This window comes from Neofelis nebulosa, chromosome 16 (assembly GCF_028018385.1).
Source record: "Neofelis nebulosa isolate mNeoNeb1 chromosome 16, mNeoNeb1.pri, whole genome shotgun sequence".
NCBI lineage: Eukaryota > Metazoa > Chordata > Mammalia > Carnivora > Felidae > Neofelis > Neofelis nebulosa.
Genome location: NC_080797.1, coordinates 55,386,036 through 55,403,284, shown reverse-complemented (window position 1 = coordinate 55,403,284; position 17,249 = coordinate 55,386,036). Strand labels below are relative to the sequence as shown.

General features: G+C 42.6%; 1 protein-coding gene across 17 annotated transcripts in view; it reads left to right on the top strand.

Moving 5' to 3' along the window:
* Positions 1 to 17,249, top strand: part of SYNRG (synergin gamma) — an 87,106-nt gene that overhangs the window by 64,314 nt on the left and 5,543 nt on the right. For 16 of the 17 annotated variants that reach the window (XM_058704209.1, XM_058704213.1, XM_058704208.1 and 13 more), the window contains 4 exons: positions 636 to 799; positions 1,598 to 1,651; positions 2,467 to 2,563; positions 4,395 to 4,543. In XM_058704209.1, coding sequence (XP_058560192.1) covers positions 636 to 799; positions 1,598 to 1,651; positions 2,467 to 2,563; positions 4,395 to 4,543 — 464 coding nt within the window. Of the gene's footprint in view, positions 1 to 635; positions 800 to 1,597; positions 1,652 to 2,466; positions 2,564 to 4,394; positions 4,544 to 11,013; positions 11,534 to 17,249 lie in introns of those variants that run through there. The other variant, XM_058704216.1, reaches the window with a different exon arrangement.

The window sequence follows — 17,249 nt, the reverse complement described above, 5'->3', positions numbered from 1 at the left end:
GTGAACAACCAGAAGGATTCAACATAGGGCATACTTCATTTTATTGCGCCTCCTGGGTACTGTGTTTTTTACAGTTTGAAGATTTGTCACAGCCTTAAGTCAAGCAAGTCTGTCAGTGCCATTGTTGCAACAGCGTTTGCTCACTTGTGTCGCCGTGTCACATTTTGGTGATTCTTGCAACATCTCAAACTTTTTCATTATTACATTGTTATGGTGATCTGTGATCAGTGATTACAACTCACTGAAAGCTCAGATGATGGCTGAGCTTGTGATTTTTTTCAATGAAGTATTTTTTAATCTTTGCACATTGATTTTTTTTTTGGACATAATGCTATTTATTGCCCACTTAGTAGACTATAGCGTAGGGCAAACATAACTTTTATCTGTACTGGGAAACCCCAAAATTCATTTGACTCACTTTATTGCAATACTCACTTTATTGATGTGGTTGGGAGCCAAACCCGCAACATCTCCGAGATATGCCTGGATAGCTTGCCAGAGGAGAATGAACACGGATTATGTTTCTGAATGCCTCATGACAGAAGCATCTAAAGAAGAGGGTCATGTTAGCAAGGAAGAGCCTCGGCTTGAATTAAGCTGAGTAATCAGAACCTTTGTGCCATCCACTTCTCCAGGATCACACAAAAGGAGTTTGAGCCTTGGTGATAAAGAAATAAGCCGTTCTTCTCCTTCTCCGGCTTTGGAGCAGCCTTTCAGGGACCGTTCCAACACTCTGAGTGAGAAGCCGGCTCTGCCTGTCATCCGTGACAAATACAAAGATCTCACAGGAGAGGTGGAGGTGAGCAGGGGAGTTTTCTACAGAGGGGCAGGGAAAAGACCAACTGAGCACTGAGGGCCTCAAGAAAAACTGCTTTCAACTTTCTGTGGGGAAGCGAGGGACAGAAAGTCACAAGGCACCAGACACAAAATATTCAATTAAAGTGAGAGAATGGCAGCATTAGCCCTGGATAAAAATACTTCTCAGGTGGGACATCTGCTGAAAGGAGTCAGCGGCCCTAAAATTGAAATTGTTCAGGAGACTTCACGAGGAGGGGTGTTTGGGGGAGTTTTTCTTTGAGCACTTGGACTTTATCACTTTAGACTTAGTGAATGTTAAAACACCGGATAGAGGAGATGAGGAAAGTCTGCATTTGCTGCGTCTTAGTCCCACGCTGTCTTCCTCCTACAGCCGATACCCTTATCTCTCCTCTGTGCCCTCCTTGTCGTTCACACATGCTCATGCACACACAGCGTCATAACTGTGGAGTGGGAAGCTGGTGGTTTAGTATTAGCTCTTGTACTAGACACCTATGTGGCGAGTGCCTTTGGAGAAGCTTAAACTATTCCTAGAACCAGTGAGCCAACATTTGCAGAGGGAAGCTGCTACAAAACATTCCCCTCAGACTCACAGATCATGTGCTCAGAAGGTGCACTTAGTAATTGTGAAGAGTCATCAGTGGTTTCAAGAGATAAACCATGCTTGAAGTAGAGTGTTTTTAATAAAAAGTAAAGCCTTCCAATGCTCTGTACACTGACAGAAATCATAGAGGACTCCAGTCCTGCCTGTTTAACCCCGTTGTTTTTACAAATTTCACAGGAGAATGAGAGATATGCATATGAATGGCAGAGGTGCCTGGGGAGTGCCCTAGATGTGAGTATGTCACTTTTGCGGTGCTTTCACATGTGTGAGTGCTGTCTTGTGCCATTTTGCCCTCTCCGTGGTGCCTTTGAATGGACAGAGGAAAACTTGAGGAGAGCTCTTCCTCCATGGCCTTGTGCAAAGGGAAGCTGGAGGGAAAGCCATACGGCTTAAGTGAGGCTTCTTTCACGTGTATGATAGCAAAAGTGGCTCATTTGTCCCTTGTGCCCTCACCTGTCACTGTGTTTAAGAAATAACAGTGAGGGGCGCCTGGGTGGCTCAGTTGGTTGAGCATCTGACTCTTGATTTTGGCTCAGGTCGTGATCCCAGGGTCATGGGATTGAGCCCTTTGTCGGGCTCCATGCTGAGCATGGAGCTTGCTCAAGATTCTCTCTCTCTCTCTCTCTCTCGCCCCCTCCCTCCCTCTTTCTCTCTCTCTCTGTCTCTCTCTCCCTCTCTCCCCCTCCCTCCCTTTCCCTCTCCCTCCCTCTCCCCCCCACCTCTCCCCTTCTCACATGCACACAAGCACATTTTCTGTCTCTCTAAAGAAGAAAAAAGAAAATAACAAAATGATATCATTAATGCTGCCTAAATTAAAATAATATTTAAACTTAAAGAACCTCTGTCTTTTCCAAAGAAATGGAGGATGGTTTCTTCAAGGTTAAAATTAAATTCTCACATTTGTTTCAGCATGGTCATATACATATATCAGTCAGTCATGCTTTCTCACACCTCCTGGCTTCTCTGTTGGGTTCTCTACTAATAGTAAATTGATTTGCAATGACTTTTCTCAATTATATAAGGTGATGTGATTTCATTTCTTATAGGTCATTAAGAAGGCAAATGATACCTTAAATGGAATCAGTAGTAGTTCTGTGTGCACAGAAGTAATTCAGTCAGCCCAAGGCATGGAATATTTATTAGGTATGTTCATTTATGTTTTACTTATTCAAAATCCTGACACTTGATAGTATTTTCAGTTTTCCCTTACATTAAGTATTTTAATCTAGATCTTTCAAGTTACATATGACTTCACTAAGTAGTATCTGCGTTTGTGGGTGAGATGCTTAAGTCACAGACAGAAACCACACTATTTGACTTAAAGTATCTGTGGCAAAGTTTTTCAGTCCTTACTATACACATACTAGCAGCAATACCAGCAGCAACAATGTAAAATTGCATCTGTGTTACTGGTTTACTAGAATGAAAACATTGGGTCTCTAATTAATGCCTTACCATGCTCTGTCGATTCTTCTTCTCCACCCCTTCACGACATCACCGATTCCTTACCTCCCTGACTACCTTCAGCTGTTAAATGTCCCAGTCCAGCTTGAAACTCCGGTCTCTGTCCAATCTGGTGTTCTTTTCCTCCTGAAGCTCCCGCTTGGCCCGTGGCCAGAGTCACATGCACTGGACCCTAGTCTTTTTCACATCTCTGCTCAGGTGTCACCCGCTAAGGGAGGTCTTCCCTGGCCTCTCTTTCTCAAAACTGTGCCCTCTCACCCCACCCTCATCCTTCCTCTCCCATTCTCTGCTTGATTTGTCTTTTGTCCCGTCAGCTTTAATATCTTGTATATTTTACCTTTTCTTATTTGTTATCTGTCTCCCTCCCCTGCAAGGAACCTCTAAGAAGGGAGTGATTTGGTCTGTTTTGTCCCCTGGGAATGTCTGTAAGGCGCTGTACCTGAGCGCCTGGCACGTAGTAGTCCCTCACCAATACCTGCTGGATGAGTGGGTGGGGGGGAGACGTGGTCTCTCCTGCAGTTCCACTGCCTCACTCTTGTTCCTCCTTCCTGCTCAGACGGCCACGGCTCTACTGCGGGAACACACCAGGTGGTAGGGCGCCTGTCTTTCCTTGCACACATCGCCTAGTGTCTGTGAGGGGTTGTCTGAGAAGTCCCCTCACTTGGTGTAGGATAGGCAGTGACTCCTGCCCTTCCTCTGGGGAAAGAAGAGGAAAAGCCACAGTGGGCTGTACACAGGTTGATGAGGTACTGCTCTGCAGACAACTCCTCCAGTCCTCGCTTCTAGAGGCTCGGGTAAAGGTTGGGGATGTGTCTGGTGACCATCCTTAGAATGTGAAGATACTTGGCACCTGTCCTCCTTGCTTGACGAACTCAGCCACAATTCAGAGACCACGGGAAAAGAGCCGTCCTGTGTTCTGTTATGTTTATAAAAGATGTGTGAAGCCACAGGGTTTGTAAATCATTGGGCATTCGGAGAAGTGAGTTGTTTCTTAATTACTTTGTGGTGATATTGACATTCAGATTCTTTTAAGCTTTTGATATTCCCATTTTCAGCCAGTTAAATGGGATTTCCCAAACTTAAAGCCAGAAAGAAAGAAGCCAGAAAGAAAATGAGCTAATACTGCATAGTGCCTAATGTTCTGTGGGCACTCTTCTAAGCCTTTTACAGTATGAACCCATTTAATCCTCTTTGGTGAGGTGCTTTTAGTATTCCCATCTTACAGATGAGGAAAGTGAGGCTCAGAGAAGTTATGTGACTGGCCCCGGGTTACACAGCTAGTAAGCGGCAGAACTGGGATTGGAACCCAGGTAGTGTAGCTGTAGGCTGTGCTCTTACCAGTAAGTTACCCTGCAGCACTGGAGGTGGACTGGTCCCAAGGAGTGGTAAGTTCACTGCTGTTGAGAAACAATCCATATTTCCAGGTAAGATACCTGCACGCAGTAGTGCCGCCTTGTGCCGCCCACCTTTCTGCACTGCCCGCGCCCAGCTCCACTCTCTCACTCTGTAGGTGTTGTTGAGGTGTACAGGGTGACCAAGCGTGTGGAGCTGGGTATAAAAGCCACCGCGGTGTGCAGTGAGAAACTCCAGCAGCTGCTGAAGGACATCGATAAAGTGTGGAATAACCTCATTGGCTTTATGTCCCTGGCCACACTCACGGTAAGTCCGTTAGATGTTCAGCACTTGCTTTCCTTTCCAGAAACCTCAGTGGTAAAGCAAAGTGTACATTCTTGTGGTGGCCCTGACTGAAGGGTGACGGTGAGGTGCCTGCTGGGTCGTGTTACGTTAAAGGAAGGAGATAATTGTGCGGTTCACTGAGTAGCACCAGCTCGGCTTCTGGATTGCACAAAGGCCTGTGGGCCTCCATAAAATAAGACTGTAGGAGGACATTCACTCTGTCAACATCCTTCTTCTTTTTTCTTCTTTTAGAGATCATTTATTTAGTCATCTCTACACCCAACGTGGGGCTTAAACTCACAACCCCAAGATCAAGAATCACATGCTCTTCCGCCTGAGTCAACCAGGCTCCCTGTCTGCATCCTTCTTAAGTCACATGCATATATGCACGTTTGCAAAGCATTGATGTGAGTTCCTCTGTTCGCACTTCTAGTTCTTTATGACCCTACATGTGTCTTTTTAGAAACTGTTCAGTGTGACTGTCTTAAACGCCTTTTCTGTTTTTTAGGTCTGTGGATTATTTCCACTTCTTCCTGTTCTGAATGGTTCTACTCTGAATATCGTTAAACAAATGACTCTGTGTCCTTTCAGGGATATAGTTCCTCCAAGACCTAAGAGGTCAGAGTGTGTGTTTGCACACAGATGTGCGTGCATTCGTATGTAGCTGTTTCTTTTATTGCGTGGCTCTCCAGAGAGCTCGGGCTAGTTGGCAGTGCTGCCAGCAACATGCAAGCATACTTTTCTTTATACTGTGTTCTAGCTTTCTTTGTCCGCTTTTTCATTTAGCAAATGTATATTGAGTCCCTAACGGTGTTTTTATAGGTCTTTCATTTTGTAGGAGCTGTGCGGTATTCCAAATGATAATTTACTCTTTCTGTTTCCTTTACGTGTAAATTGATTACCTGTCTTGACCATTTGACCATATGTTCAATGAGATATGGTTATTGACCTTACGTATTTCACATTTGTAATGGATGTACACACACGCGCGCGCGCACACATACGTCTATGGGAAAGCTTATATCAGTTATTTTCGTCACCTGTTCCCTTCGTTTTCCATTTCATTGGGTAAAACTACTTTATTTTTACATATTCACACCATTCAGTTTGTCTCTCTGATAATATCCTTTATTTCACAAAAGTCAGAAATTTATCTTCCTTCCACAGCTGGAAGAAATACGCTATTCCATTTTCTTTCTTTTTTTCCTTACATATAACTAGGTGGCCCATCTGAGCAGGACTGCGGCCACGTGGTAGGTAGCAGTTGTTCCTGAGCTGTGCCCATAGCCAGGCAGGGAGTAGCTGTCCCAGCACATGTCTCCCCAGTGTTCATTGTTTCTGGTTTGCGGTATTAAGTTCTTAAAGAGTTTAAATCATTGCCAAATTCTCTGTTTTGTTCCCTTGGACTATTTTTCAGTTTCTATAGTTTGGGTCATTATTTGTTAAAAAAAAATACAGCTCTGGCCAGTACAATAAGGAATATAAATATTTGAAAATAGATAAAATTATGCTTGTTTGGTGATATGAAATATTTATAGAAATCTGAATTCAAGAGGTTAAATTTATTGAGTTTGGCAAAAATTCACAGCATTCTTACATATTAATAATAGCTAGAAAGTGTAATAAAAATGGGAACCTTATTTTGTTAATGCATTCAATCACTCCAGTCCTTATCACTTCTGACCGCATAGCTGGAGTTGCTGGTTCATTTTGTTATCCCCTGTCGTAATCTATTCTGCACGCCCTTCTAGCCCATTCTTTCTGAAATGCAAGTCTGGTCATGCCATTCAAATCCCATTTAAAATCTTGCAGTGGGCTCTCCATAGTCTTCAGGATCAAGTTTCAGCTCCTTAGCTCAGTGTATAAGGCCTCTTCTATCCCCTGGATTGCCTTTGCCTCTCATTCTCTGTTAGACTGCTTTTCCCTCTGGCCTCTGCATCGTTTCCCCAGAAGTCATTCCAGAGAGCCCTTCAGTCTGAATTCAACGCCCTTCCGGTGTGTGTCCACAGCGCCTCTCTCTGTCCTCGCACTTACTGCGCTTATTGGTAATCGTGTGCTTGCTTCTTGCCTGGTTGTCTGCCCCTTAAAAGCCAGACTGTGTCCTTTTTTTTAAAAATTTTTTTTAACGTTTATTCATTTTTTTGATAGAGACAGAGTGTGAGTCGGGGAGGGGCAGAGAGAGAGGAAGACACAGAATCTGAAGCAGGCTCCAGGCTCTGGACTGACAGCACAGACCCCGACGTGGGGCTCGAACTCACGAACCGTGAGATCATGACCTGAGCCGAAGTTGGATGCTTAACCGACTGAGCCACCCAGGCGCCCCCCTGGTTTAAATTTTTTAAATAAATGCATAAGAAAAATGAAATGGGGGAAAAAGAAAGGAAGAGAGAGAAGATGAAGTGCTTTTAAAGTGCTTTACATTTGCTAGTGGTGAGCGGTAGTTAGTTGACTTTACCCTTTCTAGGAAGGGTAAGGAAGACACGATGAGTTCCATGATTCACTGTGTTCATAACATAAAAATAAACCCACTACTCAGGAGACACATAATTATTCCTGGTACTGATACCAGAAAGAAATTTCTTTTGTGGGCTCTTGTAAAGAGGAAACTAATGTAACCTGTGTTATCCTCAACATCCTTTCAGCAGATGAAGCAATAGGTTTCACTGAGTCATTTCTTATGAAATCTCTCAGTATAGGCCAATTTGCAGAGCTCCAAGTACAAATTAGTGAGAGTCATTCAAGTGTGGAAAAATAGACTAAACGGGAAACTAGGAAATAGCACGGCAGTGCGTCCTAATGGTGGGCTCACATCTTTGCTCCATAAAGAAAACATAACAAATCCATGAGAAATACACCAATATCCCAGTAGAAGCTGAGCAAGACCATGAAGTGATTCATACAAGAGGAGGCACAGCTTACCAGTAAACATTAATTCAAATTCAAGCAAGACTTCATTTTTTTACCTAATAGTAAACCCAGTTTTTGTTTGGCTTGTTTATTGGAATCCTAATAGTGTTGATGTGGTAAAATGGGGACTGTTTATTAGAAAACATAAATTGGTACCACCCTATATAAAGGGTATTTAGCAATATACTTCCCACACACACACCCCCCCCCCCCCCACCGTGAAGTCCTTGAGGACAAGGACCAAGACCACGTTTTATTCTCAGTCTGATCACAGTGCCAGGCACTGCATAAATACCCAATGAAAGTTGAATGAATAAAAGGACTCACATTCTGAGTAGTTAACTCAGCAACTTCACTTATAGAATAACTTCCTAAGGCAGCAGTTCTAATACAAGCTCACAAAAAGAAGCAAGTTAAATGCACAAGTTGTTCTTTGTAAAAGTGAGAACTCGAGAGGGTCAATCAAGTAAATTGTGTGAAGCATCATATATTCGGATGTTGTGCAGCCATTTTTTAAAGGAACACAGAGTTTGAAATAACACAGAATTGTTCCTATGGGGCTGGAAGGGAATGTGCCAGAGTGGCAACAGGGTTGTGCTTGGATGATGAAACCATGGGTTTTTTAATATTTCTAAGCTCCAGCTACAAATAAAGTGGGTTGACTAATGACATATTCAAGGGTGGCTGTGGAATAGAGGAGGCTCTGTTACCAGTTGTTGATCGTAGAGTTCAGTGTGTTGTTACCTTTGCTTCATCAGAGCCTCTGTACCCAGTCTTACAGAGGTCTTACCTCAAAACTCATTCGTGGCATGTTTTTAGGGCAACAAGATGTATAAGACCAAGCATTAGCAGTCTAGAGATCAGCACGTGTCTGGTTCTCTCCTGATTCACCCATCTTTTGCTTCCAAACTTTGTGCTGGTATGAACCGGGTGAAGCCTGAATATTTTCATCGTGATTAGCCAACTTTTACTGAGTGCTTACCATGTGCTGTACCCTATTCTTAACTCTTTATATGTGTATAATTTACTTAATACGGAAGTGTTGAGGGTAGATACTATTATTCTTCATGTTTTACAGATGAAGAAAATGGGGGCACCAAGGTATTAGACCTGTATTCAATGTAAAAGTCAGACCTCTGCTTCTCCCCCACTATACTCTGTTGCCTCCTTGAAATGGGCAAGCTGGGTGGGTAAAACCAGAGATGAGCAAAAAGCCTTTCTGGGGAAAGAGGGTTGTTACTTACTTAGTCGATGAGGTGAAACACCAGGCATCTCTCTTGGCAGCAACTTGATAGAAAGAGTCAAGTTCTTTTCTGTACATTTCCTCCCTGTTGTTACAGCCCAGAACTAAAAACCAGCTTAAGATTAGCCTCCCCTTTTCCATTTGGATTTTAAGATTCTTTGTTTTTTCTTTCTTTCTTTCTTTCTTTTTCTTTCTTTCTTTCTTTCTTTCTTTCTTTCTTTCTTTCTTTCTTTTTTTTTAATAATTAAAGCTTTTAATTTTTTTTCATTGTACAATGCTTTGAAAACTAGATTTCTATACAGACCCTCAAATCAGCCACCCATCTCTTCTCTTCTAGCGCTGGTAGAAAAAAAATGGCCACGCTAGCAAAGCTTCTTTCTTTGCCATGAGCTCTTTGAAGAAAAATTATCACAAAAGACCCAGCGCACTAACCAAGCTCATTCATTATGTATTAATCCTTTTCAGTTTGGGGCAAAGGATAATTGAGGAGAATCCTGGCTTGAGTTGCTTGCTATCTTGTATTTCCTTCTTGAGGTAGCTGCTGCCACTGGGTGAGGTGGAAGCCAGTTTCATCCTTGTACAACTTCTTAGACATCCAAGCTCCCCACAGTGCCACCGCTGCTCATGAGAAAGGCTTGCCTTCTGGACTCTGCCCTTCCAGGCCTTCCTTCCTGCCTTCCTTCCTGTAGGAAAATGCAAAAAGCTCAGTTGTATCATTCAGTAAGTTTTGTTACTTAAATCATTCAGTGCACACCCCAAATAATAACCAACAATAACCAATGCCCCTATACAAGTTAGAGGATATCCCATCATTCCAGGTTTCCTTGTGCTCCTTCTTCGTCATCATTCCACTCTGAGGTGATCCCTATTCTGATTTTTTATACCAAGGGTTAGTTTTGTTCAGACCTTTTTAAAGAAACCATAGAGGGGCACCTGGCTGGCTCAGTCGTTAGAGCCTGCAACTCAATCTCGGGGTTGTAACTTTGAGCCCCGCATGGAGTATAGAGGTTACTTAAAGATAAAATCTTAAACAAACAAACAAACAAACAAACATAGAATTTGCTTTTGTGATCTTGGAGAAAGCCTGTTGGTCTGGTTACCCATCTAACCTGGGAAGTGTTGCCCTGTTCACATATGGTGATTTTAATCCCTCAGTAAATGGGAAGAGTTGCCAGGCATTCATGCCCTCTCATTCAAACTCCCCTAAGGAACTTTCATATCTAGCATCAGGGTCTAGCAAGTGATTTTACCTGACATTTTTTTAGACACTGGATTACAGTATAGAGATTAATTAGTCTGCAACTACACAACACAGGAATGCATTCAAATTGTATATGAACACCGCTGAGTATTCATTGTTGTATTTACCCATACGTTTCCAGCTATAAGTGCCTTTCTTCACCGAATTAGCTGTGACAGAAGAACAACCATTCTCTGCTCAGATATTATTCCTAATTATACCGTGTCATTTTCTCTTGATAACTGATAGGTCTTTGGTCTATAAAACTTACTTGAATTGCCTGCTGCTTGAAGAATAGCATATAGTCTCCAGAGGAAGTCTAAGTCTTGTCACAAAGAAGCTTTTACCCTAAAAATAGATAGATGTGTGAATGTAAATGACACAAACCAACATGTGTGGAGTTCACTTAGTTGCAGCAAAACTGTGCAAGCCCCAGGGACTCTGGGAGCCGAGAAGTCACTAGAGAGGGGTGTGGCTGATGTTGTGGTGGAAGCTTTTTTTTTTTTTTTTTTTTTTTAATTTTTTTTTTCAACGTTTTTTATTTATTTTTGGGACAGAGAGAGACAGAGCATGAACGGGGGAGGGGCAGAGAGAGAGGGAGACACAGAATCGGAAACAGGCTCCAGGCTCCGAGCCATCAGCCCAGAGCCTGACGCGGGGCTCGAACTCACGGACCGCGAGATCGTGACCTGGCTGAAGTCGGAGGCTTAACCGACTGCGCCACCCAGGCGCCCCTGTGGTGGAAGCTTTTAACTCTTTATATCACTGCTTCGTTTTAGGTAGAATTTAAAGTTCCTTAATGAACCAAATTGCCAGTGCCAGGCTCTTTGATTCCAGTAATATAATAGTTTATTTGCACCTGAATCCTGCCGGGCATTGTGCCATATTCTTGACATTCATTCTCATTTAATCCTGGTAACAATCCTGTAAGGTCAGTAGTATAATCCCCATTTTTACGGGTGAAGAAATTGGGGCTCAGAGATGAAACTTGCCCGAAACTGACAGAGCAGGGATTTGAATGTGTATCGTAGTTTTAAAAGTCCATTTTTCTTATTGTGTCAGTGCCAGCTTCGAGGATGCTTTTCCTCCATGAAGACATCATGAAACTGTTCCCATCAAAAAGTGACCGCATTGCCTCTCTTCAGTGAAAAAGTCCTAGAATATTAGTGCTACATCACAGTAGTAATGCTTGGGCTAAGGAAAGCAAAGTACACAATCCTAAACTCTTAACTGTGGCTCCTTGATATTTATTGAAGCTAGAAGTTACAGTGCAAAGTTTCCTGCTTCCCTTTCCCTGCAGCACGCATGTCATCGTGGACCAAAACCCCCCCTTGTGGTACAAGTACATCTCCTCTGGGCACAGACTGAAGGTACTGGTTGTTTCTCGGGAGGTGGGAATCACCAGTTTCAGGGAGATGAGTGAATTGTTGCCTAAGGGTTGAAGTTCAGTAGGTTTGGAACAAAGAGAGATTCATCCCTGGAAAACAAAACTGATCCACTTTTGCCATATAAAATCTCCAAAAAGAGACTGCGATCTTCTTCTCCTGACCTCTAGTCGACTGAAAATCACACAGGCTTTGATGTCACTGTTATCCTCAGTATAATATAATCCTTTATTTCCTTTCTTTTTTGTTTTTTGTTTTTTGTTTTTGTTTATTTATTTTGAGAGAGAGCACTCACAATTGGGTGAGGGGCAGAGAGGGAGGGAGAGGGAGAATCCCAAACAGGCTCCACGCCGGCAGCCCAGAGCTTGACATGGGGCTCGAACTCCCGAACCATGAGATCATGACCTGAGCCAAAACCCAAGAATCAGACACTTAACCTACTCAGTCACCCAGGCCCCCTGTACTTCCTTTCAACATGAAATAAACAGTGAGTTTCAGAGTATATACTTCGTGTTGCTATGGCATTTTAGGAGATCAGTTTATTTTTAGTAATGATAACATTTTTGTCATCTTGCCAGTGCCACACAATGTTTTAGAGACAGAATCTTTTTTTTTTTTTTTTAAGTTTATTTACTTAGAGAGAGGGTGTGTGTGCAGGGGAAGGACAGGGGGAGAGAAAAAATCCCAAGCAGGCTCTGCACCACCAGCACAGAGCTCGATACAGGACTTGAACCCATGAACCATGAGAGCATGACCTGAGCTGAAATCCAGAGTTGGATGCTTAACCAACAGAGCCACCTAGGCACCCCGAGACAGAATCTTCATTGTGTTTCTGCATGGCTGTCCTCGTTGACAGAAGGTGATATGGTAGATGGAATAATGTGCCCCTCCCTCGCCAAAGATAACCATATCCTAATCCCTGGAACCTGAATTTGTTACCTTAGGTAGAAGGGACTTTACAGATGTGATGAAATTAAGGGTCTTTTGATAGGGGATTTATCCTGGATTATCTGGGTGGGCCCAGTGTCTCACAAAGAGGAAGGCAGGAGAGTGAGCATGAGAAATAGAGATATGACAGAGCAAAGAGAAAGACTGGCACATTCTGCGCTATTGGCTTTGAAGATGGAAGGTGGGACCGTGATTCAAGGAATGTACAGGTAGTCTCTAGAAGCTAGACAAGGTAAAGAAACAGATTCTCCCATAGAATTTCCAGAAAGTACACTGTATTTCCAGCCCATTTTAGAATTTTGACCTGCAGAACTCTAAGAGAATATGTTGTTTTAAGCTGCTAAATTTTTGCTACTTTGTTATAGCAGCTATAGGAAAAATTAGACAAAACATTGCAACTAAGAATCCAGATGGTTACATTGTAACCCAAACCAAAAGTCTAGAATTGCTTGTGGAACCTGTGTCCAGATAGTTTTTTGTATCAGATTAGGCTGGTTTATGCTGCAGTAACAACTCCCCCAACCCCATTTTAGTGATGTAACACAGTAGAGCTGTATTGCTCCTGCTACATGTCCATCTCAAATTGGAGGGGTCTCTGTGGATGGGTCCTTCACTCAGGAACCTAGCTGACAAAGCCTCTACCACGTGCATCATAGCTGATTCCTGTGAGAGGGTCAAGGGAACATGACAAAGAGCACATCAGTTTTAAAGGCTTCCTCCCAGAAGTGCCACATGTGACTCACATGTGCAAATTATGCAGCTCTGCACAATTTAAGGGGATCGGAAAGGCCCATCCTACCATTTGTCCAGAAGAATTATAATGAGGATGTTTGTAAAGAACACTAATTACTACCAAATTCTTCTTCTTCAATAATGATTTTCTCGGACACCATTTTAGCAGCTTATTATTGGCTAAAGATTCAGGATTATGTATCCCAGTCTGACTCTGGGACTGAGTGTATGCAGGTCATTTGTAATAGAACTACTTTTAGAAATCTTTACTAAATGCATGAACACTTGCTAACTGATGTAGATGATGTTGAATTTAAAATGGCCTGTAGAGGGCGTACCTTCTTAAAGAATTATGGCCGAGAATTGGTGTCACATTGTTACTGTGTACTATAGCAACCTCCCCCAACCCCCCCCCCCCCCCGCTTCCCCCTTCCCCCCCGGGTTATGGCAGTGTATTTATAAAGGTTAATTTTTATCATTTCAAAGATTAATTTGACCACAGGATAGTTTATGCAGAGTCTTATGATTTTTATGGGAGATTACAAAATGACCTTTTCATTCGCTTTCCTTATGCCTTTGGTCAAACAGATACCTAAAGGGCTGGTATTGGATTGATTTCAAGATTCAGAGTTTTCCTAGATTCTAGTTATTTCTCAAATAGTCCTTATTCAGTAACATGACAAATATCTATAACGTAGGTTTATGGAAGTGCTGCTATGTTTTTAACCTCTTAAAAAAGCTTTTTAGATTTTGTCAAAGTGAGTAATTTTTATCATTTAGGGCATTTCAGAGCACTTTTTTTTTAATGTTTATTTCTGAGAAAGAGCAAGAGTGAGAGCGAGCACGAGCAAGCAGGGGAGGGGCAGAGAGAGATGGAGACACAGAATCCGAACAGGCCCAGGCTCTGAGCTGTCAGCACAGAGCCCGACACAGGGCTCGAACTCACAAACCGCGAGATCATGACCTGAGCCAAAGTCAGACGCTTAACTGAGCCACCCAGGCGTCCCTCAGAGCACTTTTTATATATCTCTGAAGGTCCCAACAGCAACTGAGGAAGGCAGGTAAGACAATGAAACTGTTAACCATTTAAAGGTGACAGAGTGGGACAGCAAACAAATAATAGCACCAGCTGCCTCTAGGGTTGACCAGACTTGGTCATGATTGCACTGGAGAAGAAAAAAAGGGAAAAAGTGTGGGAGGTGGGTGGATTATCATCTGGATTGGTTAAGACCATGTAGATTCACTTCAAGGTCAGAGTCCTCATGCATATAGTTGACACATCTGCCTCTTCTTTTCTTTGAGAACTGTCTGTCCTTCCTTCCCTAGGTGTGATCTGAATGCAGCTCAAGTTAGTTTAAGAAAGGTTTGGGGGGGGGGGCACCAGGGTGGCTCAGTCTTTTGACATCCAGCTCTTGATTTCAGCTCAGGTCATGATCCCAGGGTTGTGGGTTCAAGCCCCAAGTGGGGCTCCACACTGAGCATGGAGCCTGCTTAAGATTCCCACCCCCTTTCTAAACAAACAAACAAACAAGTAAACAATATCATCTGTTTCTTAAAAAAAAAAAAAAAAAAAAGGAAAGGTTTGGGGGCCTAATGCATGGTTTATTATTTCAAATTAGAAAGGGACAGGGGCGCCTGGGTGGCGCAGTCGGTTGGGCGTCCGACTTCAGCCAGGTCACGATCTCGCTGTCCGTGAGTTCGAGCCCCGCGTCGGGCTCTGGGCTGACAGCTCAGAGCCTGGAGCCTGTTTCAGATTCTGTGTCTCCCTCTCTCTCTGACCCTCCCCCGTTCATGCTCTGTCTCTCTCTGTCCCAAAAATAAATTAAAAACGTTGAAAAAAAAAATTTTTAGAAAGGGACAAACATCATATATAATGTATACACTTTTATAGGGAGAATCCCATTTTTTTCTCCTAGGGAAAAAATAATACAATTTTTCAAATACAAAATAATAACTCCTCAGTGGTTCAGCCTCAACTAATTATAGAAAATGTGGCCATTATTTTGGCAGGAATTTGCCATCATCCTGGGCCACATCAGTATCCTTTAGGACAAACCAGCCAACATGCCGGGCTCTAAGATCCTTGACCTCTGGACTCCGGGACCCTTGTCTCCATGGCACTTCGGCCACCCACTCACGTGATCACATCACACCGCAGTACCTGTGCCCTCTTAATTCAGACCTGTTCTGAACCCAGATTGGTAACCCTCTAACTTGCTTATGCTTGGCTTACACTGCTTTTGTTTCAGGTCCTCAAGATAGGACAGTTGTTTGATCCTTTTACTTCGTTCCTACCGACTCCCGTCCTCACTTCCTTTCTACCTGCTTAGTCCTTAGCAGTTCTTTGTGTCTGTCCTTGGACGACCCCTGATGTCAGTTTGCTTATTGCTGAGGGATTTTCTCAGAGCTGAAACTGGGACGGTCTTGAGCAAACTAGGAAGTTGGTCACCCTGGTCAGCATCCCTTCCCAGTGCCAGGTTCAGTGACCTCACATTGGTGCCTTGACATCAGCCATGGTGGGAGTATTTTTATACCATGGAAATCCGCAACTGCTACAGATCAGTGTTTAATTTGTTGTACTGTTGATTGTCTAGACTTGTGAAGGTTATCGAGCAGATGTTAATAATGCAGATCAGACATCAAAGTATACTGTGTCTATAGCCATTGTATTGTGAATACATCACAAAGCTGAGGGAATATTCTCCAGCATTTGAGAACAGTTACCCAATTCAACATAGTCACTCACGTATTTGACAGAGGGGGGACATTCTGAAATGTGCTGCCTCATTTCAGTCTTAGCCCTTCACTGAGAAACACCAGCCTGCACTTACAGCATACACACTCTGGTGAGAGCAAGCACAGGCTGACTGTGGATCCCAGGATTGGGCAGACATTTTCAGAGAAAGCATTGTGAGAATCAAAGGATTATATGGAATTTTCAGTAAAGATAATTGTATATTTATTATTTGTAAATTATGTGCTACTCAGTCTTTATATCAGTAAGAATTTATAATAAGCTCATGTACGCACGTGTGTGTGTGTGTGTGTGTGTGTGTGTGTGTGTATTTGTATGTGTGCACGTTTCTTTCTCTTTGGAAAGTCTTTTTTTTTTTTTTTTTGGAAAGTGGAAGAAGGGGATGATTTTGCCCCCAAATTGTCCACAGGTCTTGCTAAACATCCTACAGTGCAGAGGACAGGCCCCACAACAAGGAATTATCCAGTTTAGAATGTCAATGGTGCCAAGTGTGAGAAGCCTCTGCTCTAGGGCATATATAAGCAAAACAAATTGGTTTTGGTACATCTAACACTTTGTACACTAAGAATGTAACTCTTCTGGGGCGCCTGGCTGGCTCCGTTGGTGGAACATGCAATTCTTGAAGTTGGGGTTGTGAGTTCCTTGAGCCCCGTGTTGAGTGTAGAGAGATTACTTAAAAAGAAAATCTTGAAAAAATATATACAGCTCTTCTGAAACTTTTTTTTCCCTTTTTTTGTTTTTGTTTTGTAATTCAAGTGCTTTTCATAATTGAGGGATAACTTACAGTGAAATGCATAGATCTTAAATATATAGTTGGATCAGTTTTGACAAATGCATTTAGCCATGTAAGCCCACACCCCCAGCAATGTATGGAGTATTTTCATCACCTCCTAAAGTTCCCTCTTGTCCTGATCTGATTCCAGAAATAACCACCATTTTCCGTAGACTTCTGTCATCAGAGAGTTGCCTGTTCTAGAACTTTATATAAAATTAATATATATGTGCTTTTCTGTCTGGCTTCTTCACATGTTTTAAAAATTCATCTAAAAAGAAAAAAATTCATTAAAAAAAAAAAAAAAAAAAAAGGCGCCCCTGGCCAGCTCAGTTGGTAGAGCATGTGACTCTTGATCTTAAGGGGGTGAGTTCGAAACCCCACGTTGGGCATGGCACTTACTTAAGAAGGGGTGGGGGGAATTCATCTACATTTTTGCATGTATCAATTTGGTTCCTTTTATCAGTGAGTAATATTCCATTGTACTAATATACCATGAGTTTTTAACCCACTTTCTTATCTATAGACAGGTGCTATTTCCAGTTTGGCTTATGTGAATAGAGCTACCATGAGCACTTTTTGTGCAAACTTTTGTTAACATGTTTTCGTTTCTCTTGGATAAATACCAAGGAGTGGAATTGCATATAAGTTCATATAGTAGATACATATTTTAAGAAATGAACAGCTTTCCACAGGTGCCTGGCTG